This window comes from Antechinus flavipes, chromosome 1, assembly GCF_016432865.1.
Source record: "Antechinus flavipes isolate AdamAnt ecotype Samford, QLD, Australia chromosome 1, AdamAnt_v2, whole genome shotgun sequence".
NCBI lineage: Eukaryota > Metazoa > Chordata > Mammalia > Dasyuromorphia > Dasyuridae > Antechinus > Antechinus flavipes.
This window is the reverse complement of record NC_067398.1, coordinates 303,367,766-303,385,516: the sequence shown is the minus strand read 5'-3', so window position 1 is coordinate 303,385,516 and position 17,751 is coordinate 303,367,766. Positions and strand designations below refer to the sequence as shown.

General features: G+C 32.4%; 1 protein-coding gene across 2 annotated transcripts in view; it reads right to left on the bottom strand.

Moving 5' to 3' along the window:
* The window catches only part of USP7 (ubiquitin specific peptidase 7), a 78,898-nt gene that overhangs the window by 38,062 nt on the left and 23,085 nt on the right, over window positions 1-17,751 (bottom strand). The window contains exons 1-2 of one of the 2 annotated variants that reach the window (XM_051963552.1): window positions 15,023-15,120; window positions 5,821-5,925 (exon numbers count right to left, since the gene is read on the bottom strand). In XM_051963552.1, the coding sequence (XP_051819512.1) occupies window positions 5,821-5,863 (43 nt within the window). In that variant the 5' untranslated portion in view covers window positions 5,864-5,925; window positions 15,023-15,120. Of the gene's footprint in view, window positions 1-5,820; window positions 5,926-15,022; window positions 15,121-17,751 lie in introns of those variants that run through there. The other variant, XM_051963544.1, reaches the window with a different exon arrangement.

The window sequence follows — 17,751 nt, the reverse complement described above, 5'->3', positions numbered from 1 at the left end:
CAATGACATTAATAGCTAGCTATACATGAAGGGGAAAAAAAACTGACTTTAGGTTTAAAAAATTAAAAAAATTTTTTTTTTTTTTTTTTTTTTTTGCTGTTTCTTTTTTCCCACCTGGTTAATGGTTACTAAACCTGAAAATTCCCTTCTAGGTTGTTAGATATTAGTATCTAATTCTGGATTTTAAAAAATCATCTTTCCAAACAAAAACTTATCATGAAATCAGGTTTCCTCAGATTTTCACTTATGGCTAGAATAATCCATTTTAAAAATATGTTAGATATCAGACTGTTAAAAGATGGTGGAAATGTAGAATTACTTAGGGAATTTCTTTTAGTATTTTCTTAAAAGAAAAACCTTGGCTTTAAAGGTTGAATTTTAAAACATTTAGCACTGTCATCTCAAACATATTTAAATATCTTCTTTAAGAGTTGAAAAGTTGCTTGCAATATGGGGGAGGGGTAGAGGGAGGGAGGGGAAAATTCGGAACAGAAGTGATTGCAAGGGATAATGTTGTAAAAAATTAACCCAAGCATGGGTTCTGTCAATAAAAAGTCATAATTATTTCCTTTTAAATAAATAAATAAGAGTTGAAAAGTAAAAGTTGATTCAACTTTCAAATAAAGTTGAAAAAAAAGAATTTTATACTTCTAGACAATATTCTGATGATTGAACAAAAAATTATGATTTCAATTTGACATTATCAGTACTGAAACTAAAGTACGCTTATTCCCTATAACCATATGGGTAATAATTTTGATAAATATCTTAATAAAAACACTACTTAGTATGGAATGCTGAACAGCAGATTTTTGTCTTCTTTAGCTTCAAACCAATTTTGATGTCTTCAGGACAAGTAACACAGTAAAAAATATGCTTTGTAAAACTTGATCAATCCACTCTACCTTCCTTAGGCACAGCAATCAAAATCTCTGGAATGCAAAATATATAGCCTATGGAACAACACTAGCAGAGAAGCACGAAGATTGAAATATTTGATTTCTTTATGTTTAGTAACCAAGAGTCAGACAATGATGAAATGCAGCAACTCATGAACTGTTTGAAGAAGTGGTTAGGGTGGAACATAGAAAGCAAGGAATATAAATGATTTCCTAGTCATTTATTTTCAAAGTTTGCTGGCACTTGAATTTGAGCTTGAAAAAACATGTCCATCAGTACTCACAAAAGGGTAGTACTCTTTTGCCACAGATAAACATAAGTATTAAAGGTACACCTAAATTTTTTTTTTTTTTTTTTGCTATTTCTTCCCTCTCAATAGCTATACAAGCAGGACAACTAGGGGGCGCAGTGGATAGAGAATCAACCCTGGAGTCAGGAAGACCTGTGTTCAAATGTGACCTAAACACTCCCTAGCTGTGACCCTGGGCAAGTCCCAACCCCCGATTGCCTCAGCAAAAAACAAAAAAACTAAAAAACATCTACATAAGACATTTTGAGGAGGAAAGAGGCTTCTTCTCAGACTTTTTCCCTGAACAGATATGAATTAGTTTCTAAAGAGGCTAAGTTTTATTGTTGTTAGATAGGCTACAAAGCCTTCAAGTGATGACAGAATACTACTTATAGCACTTTGCAAAATCTCAATACAATGGGAGTATCAATAGATGAGGCTGAGAAATTAATCAGAACTAAGGAACATTCCCCTATCTGCTCTAAACGTTGTATGTAATTCTTAGCACTTAAAATTCAAAAGCCTTTCAGAAAAGAGTAGCATTCAAATTTAAATTCACAATACAAATAGTAATACGCTTTTGTATTACTATTTGTAATTTTGTACATTGTAGGTATTCCATAAATGTGACTAGATAACTAGCTTGTTTCTAGGCTCTGTTATAATTTAATAGGAAATATTAGCAACAATCCCAAATTGTCATTATTTGCCTTACAGATTTAGTTTGTTGTGGTTTTTCTCTTTTAACAGTAAGTCTATTTTAACAATTGAAAGCCACAGAAAAGATTATTCAATACCTATGGCAGACTCAAAACCTATTCTAACAATAGGTCTGCAAGATGATGATATGATACACATTGCATGATTGTTTAAATCTCTATGATTCCTTTTATGTCCAAATCTGAAAACACACCTTAGCTGGTGTTCCCTCATTCTTGAAGAGACCAATATGATAACATGACATTAAGGGTCAAGTGTGTCTGAGTGTAGCTGATCAGACTGTCAGAATGCTCTACCTCTGATCATCCAACAGTCTATAAATTTGTGCATCTTACTTTTTTTTGGAGAATATGCTCCTAAATTTAACTTGTTGGAGGAAAGACAAATTTAAAAACCCAACTGCATATATAATGTAATAGGCATCCCTTGTAGTTATATCTACAATCTCAGGAACAAAGTATAAGGGAAAGAAAAGTAAGGAAAAGAGTAAGAAATCCATTTTATTAGGTAGTATCACCTACTTCTAAGTCAAACTCCCTGAGAGTGAGGTTGCTTTTCCAACTACTTAGAAGTCTTTATGGTATTAAGAATAAGACTCACCAACCATACTGAGGCTTCAAGAAATAAAGCATAGATTTGGACCAAAATACTTACTCCTGATTTTAAAGAGGGGTTAAAGAATATCTTAAAATTAAATCTTAGAGACTCTCACTGGTGCTTTTTGCCTTAAAGTTAAGTTTATTTATACCTGTACTAAGCATGTAAATCATCCCCCTTTCCTTCTTTTCAACTGTTAAACAGATTGTTTTTCTAGGTTAAATGGTACTGTCTTTTTTACTGGAGAAAATACTGCAATATGCAATCCAAAAAGCAATTTTAACATATGACCTATAATGGAAATTCACATTACATGTGTGCAATGTTAATTCAAAACAATTGGAATAGAAAATCTCGATTGCTCTCAGTTTTGCAAATCAGTCACTTGTAAGAAGTAAATGGCTATTTTGTTACTAATACTGAATCTTTAAAAATTGAAAAGCATATGGTATTATTTGTATAATTATTTGAGGTTTACAATAATTCAATTGGGATACAACTTAGTTTTAATGCCTGGACTATTTCAACTTTCTGGTCACCAAGTCTCTTCCCACTCAAGCCTTCATTCAAGCTACCCTTACAAAAAAAGGAAAAAAAAGGAAAGGTCACCCTGCCATTGTCCTAATTACTAAACAGGATAAAATACTACACTACTTGTCCCCATACCTAGAATACTTTCCCTTAAGCTCCTGGATTCCTCAGATCTCAGATAAGAAACACCTCGTTGAAAAAAACTTTTCCCATTAATGCTAGTTGTTCCCCCCTTACTCCCCTTTGACAAATTTATCCCATATATATCTTATTTATACATAGCTGCTAGTATGTTGCCTCCCCCATTAGATTGTGAGATCCTTAAGGGCAAGATATGGTTTTTGCACATTTGCATTCTCAGTGCTTAGCATGGAAAGGAGCACATTGTAGGCATTCAAGAGATTCTTAACCAGCTCCATTTCCCCCCTACTACTTCACTATTTACATAGTTCCTTAAGATTTGCAAAGCACTTTATAAAACATTTTATCCTCCTAGCCAACTCTTGGAAGTAAATGCTATTATTCTCAGGAGATAAGGAAACTGAGGTAAAAAGGTTATCCATTGTGCCATCAGCTTCATATTCTTTTCAAAACAAAGGTTTACTTTTTTCTCCACTATTCCATGAAAAAAATCTGATTAGTATTTCTATTCCAACTCTTAAAAAGAAACAAGAAACACTACAGTATATTTACACTAGCAGGATTCTTGGTATACATAGGCATAATTTCTTCCAAACAAGAAAAAAGAATGTGACAGAATAATCACTATGAAGATAAAAATAAATGTTTCTTTTACTCTACAATAATAGGGACAAAGAACCATCTTTTCCTCCTTAGCTAAATCTTTACATTTTTTCATTGCACATTATGTAGTGTCGTTTTCATCCTAATATAAATTCAGGTTTGAATTCTTGACCACCTGCTCAAAAAGACCACTGCCAAGTCCTAGTAATGATCGATACCAACAATCCTTTGTTAATCTGGAATAAATTCTATTCACCAATTCTTTTTATTTGATATGTAGTTCTATTCAAGCTTCTACCCCAAGCCCATCCAAGTAATAATCTCTATTACAAAACTTCTTAAATATGTTATACACTAAAGATAAGGAAAAGAAATGGGTTAAGCTATAAATAACCTTTGCAAACTCTCAAAAGAATCATTTCAAATATTACAACTGGAAGGAATCTTGGAGATCCAATCAGCCCAAACTCTATGGTTGACATGATACCATTATTATCTTTCAATTCCTGACTTAACCTCATCTCAAAGATTCTACACACCAAAAAAACCCCACCCATCTTAAAACAGCACACAAAAAGATATCTAATTCAAAACACTTCACTGCCAATTAAGGACAGTAGTGTCAGCTGTTTCATCTCTAGCTCCTATTAAAAAAAAAAAAAAAAAAAAAGCAATGTAATTTCTAACAATTTAGTCACTTTTATTGAAATTCCATTACACCCTAGAAATACTCCTAGATTGTTTAAGTTCGACATAAAGGTATTTTACTTCTGTTGTTTCCTCCCTATTTCTAGTGCTACAAAACTGTTTAGTATACAATCATTCTAAAATATAACAAACTAGAGTGGAGTGCTCTCTTTGCTCCTGCATCTCTATCTTTGTAATAAAAACTGGTTACTTAGACCAGCTTCCTGGATGCTTTTTGTAAAAAGTCTCTTTTGGCATTTCTGGTGAAAGAAAAACACCAAAAATCCAACCAAAAAAAAAAAAAAAAAAACCATACCCACACAGTTGTCCTTTTCTACACAGGATTGTAAGTGCACTCCACAGGTAATAAAGCAGCGGGATTTAGACCACGCCTTTTTACCTTCCTCAGATATTGCCTCAGTCAGCTGACAGGGGATAAACCGCACTGTGAGAGAACTCTCAACTACTGCTGCAGTTTCTCATGAAGGCTGAACTTTTGGCAGGAGGTCTGAACAGCAGTCCTTCTGGTGATGCAGCCCGTGACTGATGGTTTCTTTCAACTGCCCCGTTACTCCCCTGGGAAGGACACAACCCTCATGAGGATTGATGGACTTGTTTTTGACAGAACATGGTTTCATATTACACTATAAAGATTCCAGGGACTGCACAAAATTATTACTGGCTGGTATCTTTTTGGCTTTGGCAAGTTCTTTTGTCTTTTCCTTTTTCCTTTTAAATTAATTCATCAGAGGTAGCCAAACTAAACAAAGTTATTATTATTTTTTTAATGAAAGGGAAAAGTGAAAGAGGAGAGTAGTATATGAATTCATTATATTTGCTTCAACATTAAATTGTGCCACTGATTTTACTGTACTAGTTTCAAAATTTATTGTCCTATAACTATGTATGATCTTGGGAAGAAACCTGCCCTTCTATTTAGAGATATATGTAAAAATGGAGACCATCCAACATTGATTTTACACCTATGAACTATAGCCATTAAAGAATAAACAGTAACTAATCACCCATAACACAATGGAAAAACCAAGCAAGCTCAAGAGATCTAGGAACTTATGTTACTAAAAAAGAGCTATAGTCTATGCTTCTCATTTTGAGCCCACAATCTTGTTCCTATGAGTGGATGGAAAGTTGCAGGCACGAATATATAATAAACTGCTATAGTTTTAAATATTCCCAAACTTAAGTCAACTCAACAAACAACATTCGTAAGCTACTTTGCAATTCAAACCACAATATGCCGTTGCTTTTTAGGCCAGACTGCATAAAAAATACTATAAAGGAACTCTAAAGAAATGTAAATAATGATAAACCACCTTTACAAATCTACTTACCATCCTCCATATCTTCCTCTGTGTTGTTATGTCCATCGGCCATTGCTACATTCCCATTGATGACAGGATTTTGTGTAATTCTTGGTGGATCATCTGTATCTCCAGCTTTTAAAAGGGGGGGAAAAGAAACTCAATATTTTAACTTATGTCTTCACTTTATAAACAATAATGAAGCTATATGTAACTACTTTTTATTGGAGACCATAAATGTACATAATAAAAATGCAGTTAAAGATAGTTTTAACAAATACATTTTAAAATTCTTCCTATAAGTCATCTGAATGCTGAATGCTTTACTTTAAAAATATCAGAAAGCCTCTCATATTTGCTAAGTATATACCAATTACCACCATTATTTTGAAGAGAAAACTATGTCTATGGATAATAAACACATTCAATAAGCTAACATAAGGATACACTACTAAAAATAGAAATTCTAACCTGAATTCTGTGAAAATGCCAATGATTGTTGCATACATGTAAAAACATTGTACTTCTTAGTACAATAAATGTCACTTGATTGCCAAAGTAGTCCATGACGTACACAAAAACCTTAAGAACGGGTTTTAAAGGAAAATACCCACACTTAGCTTTTATGTTAATTATTAATTAAAATAATTAAATTATTTTGGGAAAAAGAGGAATATATTCTACATCTGGGGCAACAGTTTAAAAATCTTCATATACATTAAAGAGTACTATCTGAATTTTTAAACTTGTTTTATTACTAATGGCCATTTCTGAATCTTAACTTATTTATATATTTCCTAATGGCAAAAAACCCACAAAATTTTCAAGTAATCTTAACTAAATTAAAGTAAATCTACAGGGATGTCTAAAGTAAATGGGAACAGGATCTGAGGTCCCTAGTGAAGAAACTATGTTCTAAAAATGCAAGTTGGTTAAAAACCTCTAGTTTTAATCATCTAGTTAGTAGTTAAGTGATTTGCACAGCATCAGAGATTTGCTTTTCCAGACTCCAAAGTTAACTCCTTATAATTCTACCACTGTTTCAAGAAACAAGGGTATACTGAAAGCATAAAATATCAATGCAAAATGGAGGAAAAATACTAGTTCATTAAACTGAATGCCTATAAATATTCCATGTTAAGGGACAGGTCAATTCTCCAAGAGCTTTCATAGATATGGATCATAACATCTGAAGAAGTGCAAGGCAGCATTTATTGACACAAGGTATTGTGAACTGGGAATGAGATAAATTGGATGCAGAGGGAAGAGGAAAGAGGTCCGACAACACAATGGCGTCTCAGAGAGGTCAGAAAACATCAACTGCCTTTCAGTCTCCTTGTATCATTCTCTCACAAGAGGAGATCCATTCTGGGTTGAATCTTCAGTAGCCACTGTCAGGTGGCTCCTGTTTATTCCATAGCTCTCCCGTATATTTCAACAATTCCAAGTAGTAACAATGTAACATAATGTTGATATGTTTCTATATGTTATTTTAGTTTAGTCTATTTGACATAGTCATGACAATAAAATGAGGCAGATATTAAGTGCCATTTTTGGTGACCTCATTTGAGGTATTCTTGGCCGAGATACTGAAGTGGTGCACCATTTCCTTCTCCCAGCTCATTTTATGAATAATGATATTAGGTAAACAAACTTAAGTGACTTGCCCAGGGTCACATACTATTAAGTCTGAGGCCAGACAACAATAGTCGAGTTTTCTTGACTCCAAGCTCAGCATTCTATCTACTGCCCTTAAAGTGAGGCAGAGTAGAGAGATAACATTTCTTTTTACATGAGGAAATTGATGCTCAAATAGGTAAATAAACTTGCCCACAGTCAGAAAACTAGGACTGGTTCTACCTGATATATACATGTCATATTTAACTTTCAAATATGCTACCATAGTGTTCTTATTCTTATTTTTTTTTTAACCACCAAGGGTTTTAAACACTTGTATTACCATTTGCCCATATCTTATGCCCAGAGAGTACCATAATATCACTATATTTTATTGGATATAGAATTCATGACTATATGTGTATGTATATATGTGTGTGTATAATAAAAAGTAATGTGTATTTTTATCTGCATACTTTGTTTTTATTGGAGTTGGGGTAGAAGGAATAGAGATTTTAGATGCTGCTTAAATTTGTTGTCCAAAGAATATATTTTCAGATGAAGTGTCCTAGAGATTGGTTAACAAATGAAAGTACTACAAGTGAAACTTGCTATTTTCATTTGTGAATTTAAAAAAACTCCAAGATTAAAATTCTTATCAACAGCTGAACAAGCTCAGAAACTGACATGAAGCCTCCTCAGGCTACACTTCATTTGAATTCACAACATCTGCATCCATCCTTAGTGCTCTATGGTTTTATCTTTTAGGATCTACTTTGCCTATTAAGGGTACAAATATTTCATTAAAAGAATGTCAAATACTTTCTCAAACAAAAATTTCAGTTGTAAATTCAATATTCCATGATTATGTATAAATTATACAAGTCTTTTAAAATTAGATACATTCATTCATTATCTGTCTCTGCCATGCACTTTGAAGATTATTCAAAAAGCAAATGACATTCAGCACCACGGACAGCATCACTTTAATGCAGGCTTGCCAGCCTCTTAGTGACTTTTTAGCATCAAAAGAAAAAAAATTCTACTTTCACAAAAACCCAAAGTTTCCTCAATTTCACATTAGACTATCATCTTTTCCAAGTTGCAATTATCCTTACATCTTTAATATAAATGAAATTATTGTACTCTTTGAATTAATATACATATATATGATAGGCATTTTTAAAAGATAGTGAAAAATGTTTAAAAATCTATTTGAAATGTCTTTCATATCTAGTTTAATATTTCCCTGCAATAATTATTTTAACTGAGTAACAATGCATCTACATAACAAAACAATTGGATGTTATATCAAATACTTTTTATTTCTAAAAGTACTACAAAAATACACAAAACTTTCTCCTAAGGTATGTAAACAGAAGGGATTTAAGGAAGTTTCTGAAAACTTTATCACTCTCACCTTGTATTCAAAGGAAACAATGGTGATAAGACTATTATATTTGGAATCGGAGCACAAGTGTTAAAATTCCAGCTCTATCACTTGCTACTTGTGTCATCAACCATATCACTTACCTAGTCTGTGCCTCAGTTTCATTAATATCAAAATTAGGGGGTTGAATTCAGATTAAATTGCCTCTCAGGTACCTTGTACCATCCAGCTCTAAATCTATGATTGATTCCATGACATTTCAGAAATAAGACAATAAGGAATAAGAAGTTAATGTATCTAAGGGGATAAAATTTTAAAATGATATTGTTCTCCTTGGCCTTATTTTTCTCTTATGCAAATTCTGTGACTACATGTCTCATTAAAGGAGTTTTGTAGTAACCATAGTTCTTGAGAATTTATGTAGTAATTGCACTTATTAGTTCTTTAAACATTTCTTTCACAGTGAGTTCTATTTTGTTTTTCTAGTTGGTCATATGGACATTTTCTTAGGGTATAGATTTCTTTTGTGTTCTTAGTTTTATTAGAAGAATCTACTATGCATAGTTATAATTTTATTATTTTTATTTCTTCTGGTTTTGCTATGATTTTACCTTATGTATTTTCTATTTTTAGAACGTGAATTTTTTAATCAGTTTGTCAATTTTCTTAGTCTTCACAGAAAACTTAGTTTAATCATTTTTTTTGGTTTCCAATTTTTAACTTTCAATACCCTTCTTGCATATCTTAGGTTATTTTTTAAAAATTAATTTTCAGATCATTAGTTTTCAAATCCTTTTTAGTTGTTAATATATGGCCTAGGAACAGATCTAATTGCATTCCAAAATTTGTGTAGTTTCATCATCATTCTTTTGCAGAATCTTTTCAATGATTTGTTTTTTAACTGACTTATTTAGGTTTTCAATGTTAAGTCTCAATTTGAGCCTGTGACTTTAAGGCTGATAGGAAATCCCATAAAATTAATAACTAAGGTTGGGGGGGGGGGGGGAATCTTATGTCATTTTACCAGGAAAACTGAAGTTGAATGATTTAGCTTTAGTGAGTTAATGCCAAGGCTGATATTAGATGTCAGATGTCATTTTCAGTTCAGGATCCTTTCAATAAAAGGATTAATATTTAAAACTGTATTTTAGTTTTGAAAAAAAAAAAACTATTCAAATCATCGGATCTCTTCACATTCAACACATTTAACTGTATTCACATAGTTATCTTACAATAAAAACTACCATCCTGGTTTCTCATTGCTGTGTGGTAGCAATACAGAGACTATGGGTATAAAGTCAAGGGATAAAAACTTTCTTAGGCTGTAAGACTCAATAACAGGATTAGAAAGTGTGACGGTTATCAACACAAATAAAGAACAACAGGGATAGCTGATGAAAGCACAGATTTCTTAAGGGCTGAATGAAGTATATTTGAGCATTTTAGCTATAGAAAGATAATAAAGTAGAATTGGCAACAGGCTATTTTCTATAAATCAGGAAAACATGGAGTTAAATACTCCCTCTGACAATTATTAGCTTGTGATAATCAGAAAGTCATCAAACCTAGTACAGGCAAGTTACCCAGATTGAAATCTGTGAGTTTTTAGACAAGGTAATTCTGACCTGTGAGTGCTATGAGATTGTGTACTGCAAAAGCCAGCTTCTGATTAATTAGAAAATAATATCATGCTGGGTAAAATCAAGAATGAAATTTCAACCTCTGTCTTTCTGAAGGAATGCCAAAGAGCAATAAGAATGGGATTTTCAAAAAAAGATTTTCAGATAAATTGATCTAAATTCACTCCCTCTCTTTATTCCTCAAATCCAGGTCACTTAAAAAAATTTGGAAAATGCTCTTTCCAAGGCTGTTAAAAATCTGCTTAAAACAAAAACAAAAAAATTCTCTAATGGGTTTCCCTGCTCCTCATGACCCTTTGACATTCTGGACCACCTCCCTGATTAGATATCTTTTTGCCGAGCTTCCACTGATACTTTCTGACCAGACTGCTTTTGCTACTCATTATCTTCTTCTCTTCTAATAACAAAATAGCTAGCATGTATAAAGCAATATACAAATATCATTTTATTTCATTTTATTCTATCAATCCTAGTATAGTTTTGACCTTATCATCCCAAGTCACTACTTTTAAGCTGATGCTCCTTTCTCAGTCTTAACTTCACTCAATAAGTTTGGCATGCTACAGAAGAGCTGTTCCCTACCTTTTAGCACTCCTTTCATTGCACTGTTTTCAACTCCTAGAACCATGAAATACAAAGTCACAGAGACTAATCTTCACTAAAATAAGTGAGCTACAAACTGACAATCTTTTGTAGGCTACATCATTAAAATGCTTTTATTTGGAAACAAGTATCTGTAATTTTTTTGAAGTTAAAAAAGCGTGTATGTATTGAAAAGTAACAGCAATTGTAGGCTGCATGCAGGCTTTATACACAACAGATTTACTAAGAAAAATTTATCTTAATCAAGTGTGTAATTTTATTGTTGTAGAGTTCTCTTTTCTGTGCTAGTTCATACTTTAATTTTCAGAAAACTGTGGAAAGAACACTGATTGGATTCAATGGATGCTTAAATTTAGCCTCTACCACCTGTGTGACCTTGGGCAATTCAATCTCTATTAGCTTCAGTTTTCTCACTGTAAAAATTAAAAAATACACTGGGGCCCCTTTTAGCTGTAGCTGTGATTCTTATGGAATCTTAAATATCATTAACTTTTACCTTCCAGTCTGAGCTCTATTAGCTAGACTTAGAAATGTCCACCATAATCTTATACATTTGGATGACAGTTTTCTGCCAAACATCATAAGGCTCTTAACAAAATTTCTTAGTCCTTTTCTTCTACAAGGGCTGTCTCCCTTCATCTACAATCTCTATAATAGAAGTTAAGTTCTCTATAACAGTCTCACATGCAACTATTAAAAATAATGGAATTTAAAGGTAGAACCTTAAATATAATGAAATCCCAATTCTAATTTTAAACATGAGAAATCCCCTACAGAATGAGGTGATTTGTTAGATAGAAAGTAAATGCCAGATCACAGACTAGAATCTATTTCGGATTTCCTGTTTAGTGTTAACCACAATCTTGGCCCTTATAATAAGATGGCTGGATTACTATTATATTCTCCTGAACAGACTACCTGCCTGAAGACTGTTTTGAACCACTCTATTGTTTAATGCCAAAGAGCAGACAGAAGATCAAACAGAAACGTTATCTTTAGGAAGATGCTAATGCTTGATAAATGTATTAATTATAAAATTATAAAACCTTAGTCTATTATTCAAAGACTCCATAATGTAGTCACAACTAACCTTTCCAAATATATCTCCAGATATCCTCTAAGGAAACTCTGGTGAGATGAAGGGAGACCTGGCATTGAAATTGGAAAATTTGGATTTAAATAATGTCTGAGAATGGCTGGTGCATTCTCAGTGCCCAAGTAACTCTTCATTATAAATTATAGATTCATGTTTCCTGTTTACCACATATTGTTCATTCATTCCTCACAGCCTATGAAGCTAATCCTCCCTCAAGAATTCCCTTTCACAAGTCTCAGTACAATTCAAGTTCTAAATTATACCAAAAGATTTTGCAAAATTATCTAAGTCTAATATTCTCCAAATAAAACATACTCTGAATAATCCTAGTCCAAGGTTCTCTTCTATATATACCCATTGCATTTACTGTCACTTCCGGTACTTAAAATATATAAATTATATAATTCCTTTGGGCAGAGACTGGGTGTATTCTCTATTCCACTACAGAGCTTGGAACAGTTTTGTGCACATTTTCGACATTTATTATCTGCAGATTGGGGGAGAGGAGAAGGAAACTAAATCATTAGAGAGTTTGTGATTAATTAGGCAAGTCAAAACAAAAATAATTTTAGGGCTGTAATACTTTAAATATTTGTAGGATTAGTTCTTTAGTCTTATTATTTGATGCATGCAATAGAATCTTGGAAGATCTAAATGTGCATCCCAATCCAAACTTAGGCCTCTCTGAATCTGTTTAGGATTGCCTCTATTAAAATATCTGCTGTATAAAAATTATTGGTTATTGGCTTCACAGAAAACATATCACTTATACTATATAGAGTTGTTCTTATATTCCAACTCCAAAACATGGCCTTTATTAAAGTACTAATTCTGAAAATACCAAAAATACTCAATCTGAAATAAACATAGGAACAAAACATAAAAAACTTATGGTAACAGGATTAACAACTGCTATATTTCTTCCTAATTTATCAGAGAATCATCAATGTCTTAACCCTAAAAGCCCCAATTTATACTATCAGGGCTTTAATGAGGAAAATTATGATTGTGTTCTAAGGTAACTCAAGAGTTGGAAGAGGATAATATGAATTTCCTGACCTGAAAATTGAAATCTACATTTTACATAGATATCACTAAGTTGAGGTGGTCCAAAAAATGATTCAAAGTAACAGGAAGAAATCAGTTTCATAGCATCTACAATAAATAATGTAGCTTTATGTATTTGACTGAAATACTACATGCCAAATAAGAGTGGGTTGTGATGATTCAAATTGGAATGACTATCAAAAAAAATTGATAGTAAATAATAAAAACATTGTTTGATGCTAGGTATAATGAAAACATTCATTATACAGTGAATGCAATTAACACACATTGCTGTAAAATGCTTGTAACTTGCTTGAGGGCACTGAATAAGTAAACTGTACAAACTTAATATGTGTAGTGAAGGAATGGGGGATTGGAGAAGCAGCTAGGCGGCCATGGAAAGAGCACCAGGCTTGGAGTCAGTTCAAATCTAACTTTTTGTGAACCTGGGCAAGTTGCTCAACTTTTTGTTGGCTCAGTTTCCTCCAATGTAAAATGGATAATAATAGCATAAAGCTCACATAGTTGTAAGGATCAAATAATAACAGTATTCATAAAGTGGTCACAGTGTCTGGTACATAGTAGATGTTATATAAATGACTCTTCTCTTCATCCCCTTCTCCTAATATACAATTACTATAATTATATACCAGCAATTTGCCCTCAATCTTTGTGTCTTAATTGATAATAAGGACTTAACATTTGTATCTAGAAATAACAACTTTTCGGGGGGGAGGGGTGGGAAGAGAGAGAACAATCTAGCTACAAGACATGAGATAGTGTTATTACAACAGAAAAACAAATTTGCTAGTCTTTATTACCTATACCTTACAATACCAAAAAGAATTTATTGATACAGCATAACAAAAACTTCAAGGAAAAAAATGAATATGCAAATGTTATAGGAAAGTTTACTGATGAGTTAATAATTGTTATTTCCATTATCCATTATATGTCTCTTATTAAACATGATATTCATATATACTTGTCAGACACAAAATTTCTGCTATAGAAACAGATAACACAGATCATTAATGAAACTGCTACAGAATCAGTTGAATAATGTGATGTGAGTTGCCCTTAAGATAATGATGTTTGGTCCTAGTGGTTAGTCTATACTACCTAACCAAGTATATTATTAGAAGTTTCCATATAATGTTTTAACTGTGACCTGAATCTATAGCAAGTATTGAGTGGACTAAGAAAACACTATCCACAAATGATGCCCAATGGTTCAGCCAGAAAACTAATGATTAAAATACAGAAAATTTTATGAACAAAAAACCAACAAAATATGATTTATGTTCTCAGATTCTAGAAATGCCTTGTGTATACAATGTTCTTTCAAAAAGAATATTTTAAATTTGACATTTAACAAATGTCATTATTTGTAACATTATGCTCATTAATAATTTAAATGATTTTCACTTGCTAATCATTAAGTTTTAATAATTAGTTCAAATTTTCTTGACCAATTTAAGGCTGATTAGCTCAAACTCAGATTAAAAATAGGTTTCCCGATTTTGTTAATATTCAACTTAGAGATATCACAAGCCTAACAATTATAATACCTTTTGAGTTAGTTAATAAACCACTAGTTCATATGTAAACCCTATCATAAAATCTTTATAAAATCCTGCCCATAATATTAAGTCACAGACAGGACCTATTTCTGTGGAATATGAAACAAGCCAATTAGAGTGTTAAAACAAATCCAGAAGACTCAAATATTAAGCAGGAAATGCTCTCAATTACCGAGGTGAAATTATTTGGGGAAAAAATTATTTGCAATAATATATGAATATATAAAGACATACACATAAGAAAAGCACAAAGTACCTTTTTAAAGAAGAGCTTTTACTCTGGAGTAGATATAACACATACACAAAAGGCCTATACTTGGCCAGTTTAAGATCTGTATTTCCTCCACTATTATTGAAGATGCTCAGGCTTTCTCTTCCCACTAGCTTCCATTTGTGATGTCATAAGTACAGAACTACTAACTCATGCAAGAAGATCTGTCTATTGCTATGGAAATGATAGTATTATCACTAATTCAGCTTTTGAAATTCACTAGCGGATTAAGGAGGCAAAGAAAAATGTATAATTTATTCATCTCCATAATTTGCTAACTTTTAATTTTGCAGAATAAAGCTTTATTTTAAAAGAAAATATTTATGCCACAAAAACAAAAACACCCTGAATTTTAAAAATAGGGGAATAGTCACCAGATATTGTTTTAGTCCAAAGTAAAGAGTGTGCCTTTAATTGTTATTCAGAGTTCTCTGCTCAAAATTTCCCAAACTTCAAAGCATTGCTTCTCAATATAATGGTATCTAATTCAAACTTTTTTTTTTTTTGATGTGATAAAAAGGGAAAGTGAAGCATAGTCTGACATGCATCTTAGACTTTTACAAACTTCTTAAGAATTCTAGGAATAAATTGGGGAAACAGTGTTAAATTTAAGGGTTCTGATAAAGGCCTCATTTCTAAAATATGTAGAGAATTCACTCAAATTTATAGGAATTCAAGTCATTCTCCAAATGATAAATGGTCAACGGATATGTATAGACAATTTTCAGATGAGGAAATTAAAACCATTTCTAGTCATATGAAAAGGTGCTCTAAATCATTACTGATCAAAGAAATGCAAATTAAAACAGCTCTGAGATACCACTACACACCTGTTAGATTGGCTAAAATGACAGGAAAAAATAATGATGAATGTTGGAGGGAATGTAGGAAAATTGGGACCCTAATACATTGTTGGTAGAATTGTGAACAAATCCAGTCATTCTTGAGAGCAATTTGTAACTATGCTCAAAAAGTTATGTGCATATATCCTTTGATGCAGCAGTGCTTCTACTGGGCTTATATCCTAGAGAGATCTTAGAGGAAAAAGGACTCATATATGCAAAAATGTTTGTGGCAGTCCTTTTTGTAGTGGCAAGAAACTGGAAACTGAGAGGTGTGCCTAGCACACCAGAGTAAGTTGAGTAAGTTATGGTATGTGAATGTTATGGAATATTATTGTTCTATAAGAAATGACCAACAGGACGATTTCAGAAAGGCCTGGAGAAACTTACTTGAACTGATGCTGAGTGAAATGAGCAGAACCAGGAGATCATTATCTATGGCAACAAGACTATGCAATGATCAATTCTGATGGACATGGCTCTCTTCAACAATGAGATGATTGAGGCCAGTTCCAATGATCTACACCCAGAGAGAGGACTGTGGAAACTGAATGTGGATCACAACATAGCATTCTCATTCTTTTTGTTATTTGCTTGCATTTTGTTTTCTTTCTCATTTTTCCCTTTTTGATCTGACTTTTCTTATGCAGCAAGATTATTGCATAAATATGTTTACATATATTGGATTTAACATATATTTTAACATGTTTAACATATATTGGATTACTTGCCATCTGGGGAGGGAGTTGGGGGAAGGAAGGGAAAATTTGGAACAATTTTTTGTACGGTTTTGTAAGAGTCAATTGTTGAAAAATTATCCATGCATGTTTTGAAAACAGAAGGCTTTAATTTAAGAGAGAGAGAGAGAGAGAGAGAGAGAGAGAGAGAGAGAGAGAGAGAGATTCAGAGACTTATAAGAGGAAAAATGAAACGATAAATCCCAAATTCTTTTGAATTTTATATAAAAAAGATTGGGAGACAAGAATGAAATTATGACAACATAAAAGTAAACAATTCTAATGAAAAAGGGAAAGTTAGCTAAAGAGATGAATATGGATACACTAACAAACTAACATTTTAAAGACAAGTTCAGAAGGTACAAGATTTATATGAAGAGGTGTAGAATGAAGTAAGCAATATCTGGAAATTATATTTATATTACGACTACTATAATATGAAAGGAAAAAGCAATAAGAAAAGTGTGAGCCCTATATAATTGTAATGATCAAACTTGGCCCTAAAGATGACAAAATATACTTACTTCCTGTCTGCAGGGGGTGAGGGAAGAGGTACAACACATTTAGGGTTGCAGCACATTGCATGAACTGTCAAGGTTTGATAGATGTGTTCATTTTCTTTGGAGAACTATTTTTATTTCCTCATTTTTTTAATCTTTGCTATAAAAAGATTATTTGCTAGGGAGGGAAGATATATTCAGAAATGAATGCAACAAAAGTGAACATAAACAACCAAAAAAACACTCCAATATCTGATAAAGCATGGTAAACCTGAGATGGAAGAACTATGGGTGTAGAATATTGTATATACTACCAGATACAATAGATGTGTGGTTTAGTGATATTGAATTGCCTTTTTTCAAGTGTAGCTTTGAAAAAAAGAAAAGCTATGAAGAAATTAAAAACATTAAGATCAAATAGAAAAAGCCAAACTTGTCCCCAAATTATCCTCATTTTGTTTTCTGGCAGTTTTAAGAAATAAAGGGAATGTTGCTGATATAGCTATGATGCAAACTTCTTGTGCTAATTGTGTGAACAAGATGAAGTGATATGGATTAGGTGCTAGTATAGTTAAGTTGATCTGAACTTAACTGAATGGCTGCAATAGGTATTAACAACTATTTCAAATTGAGAG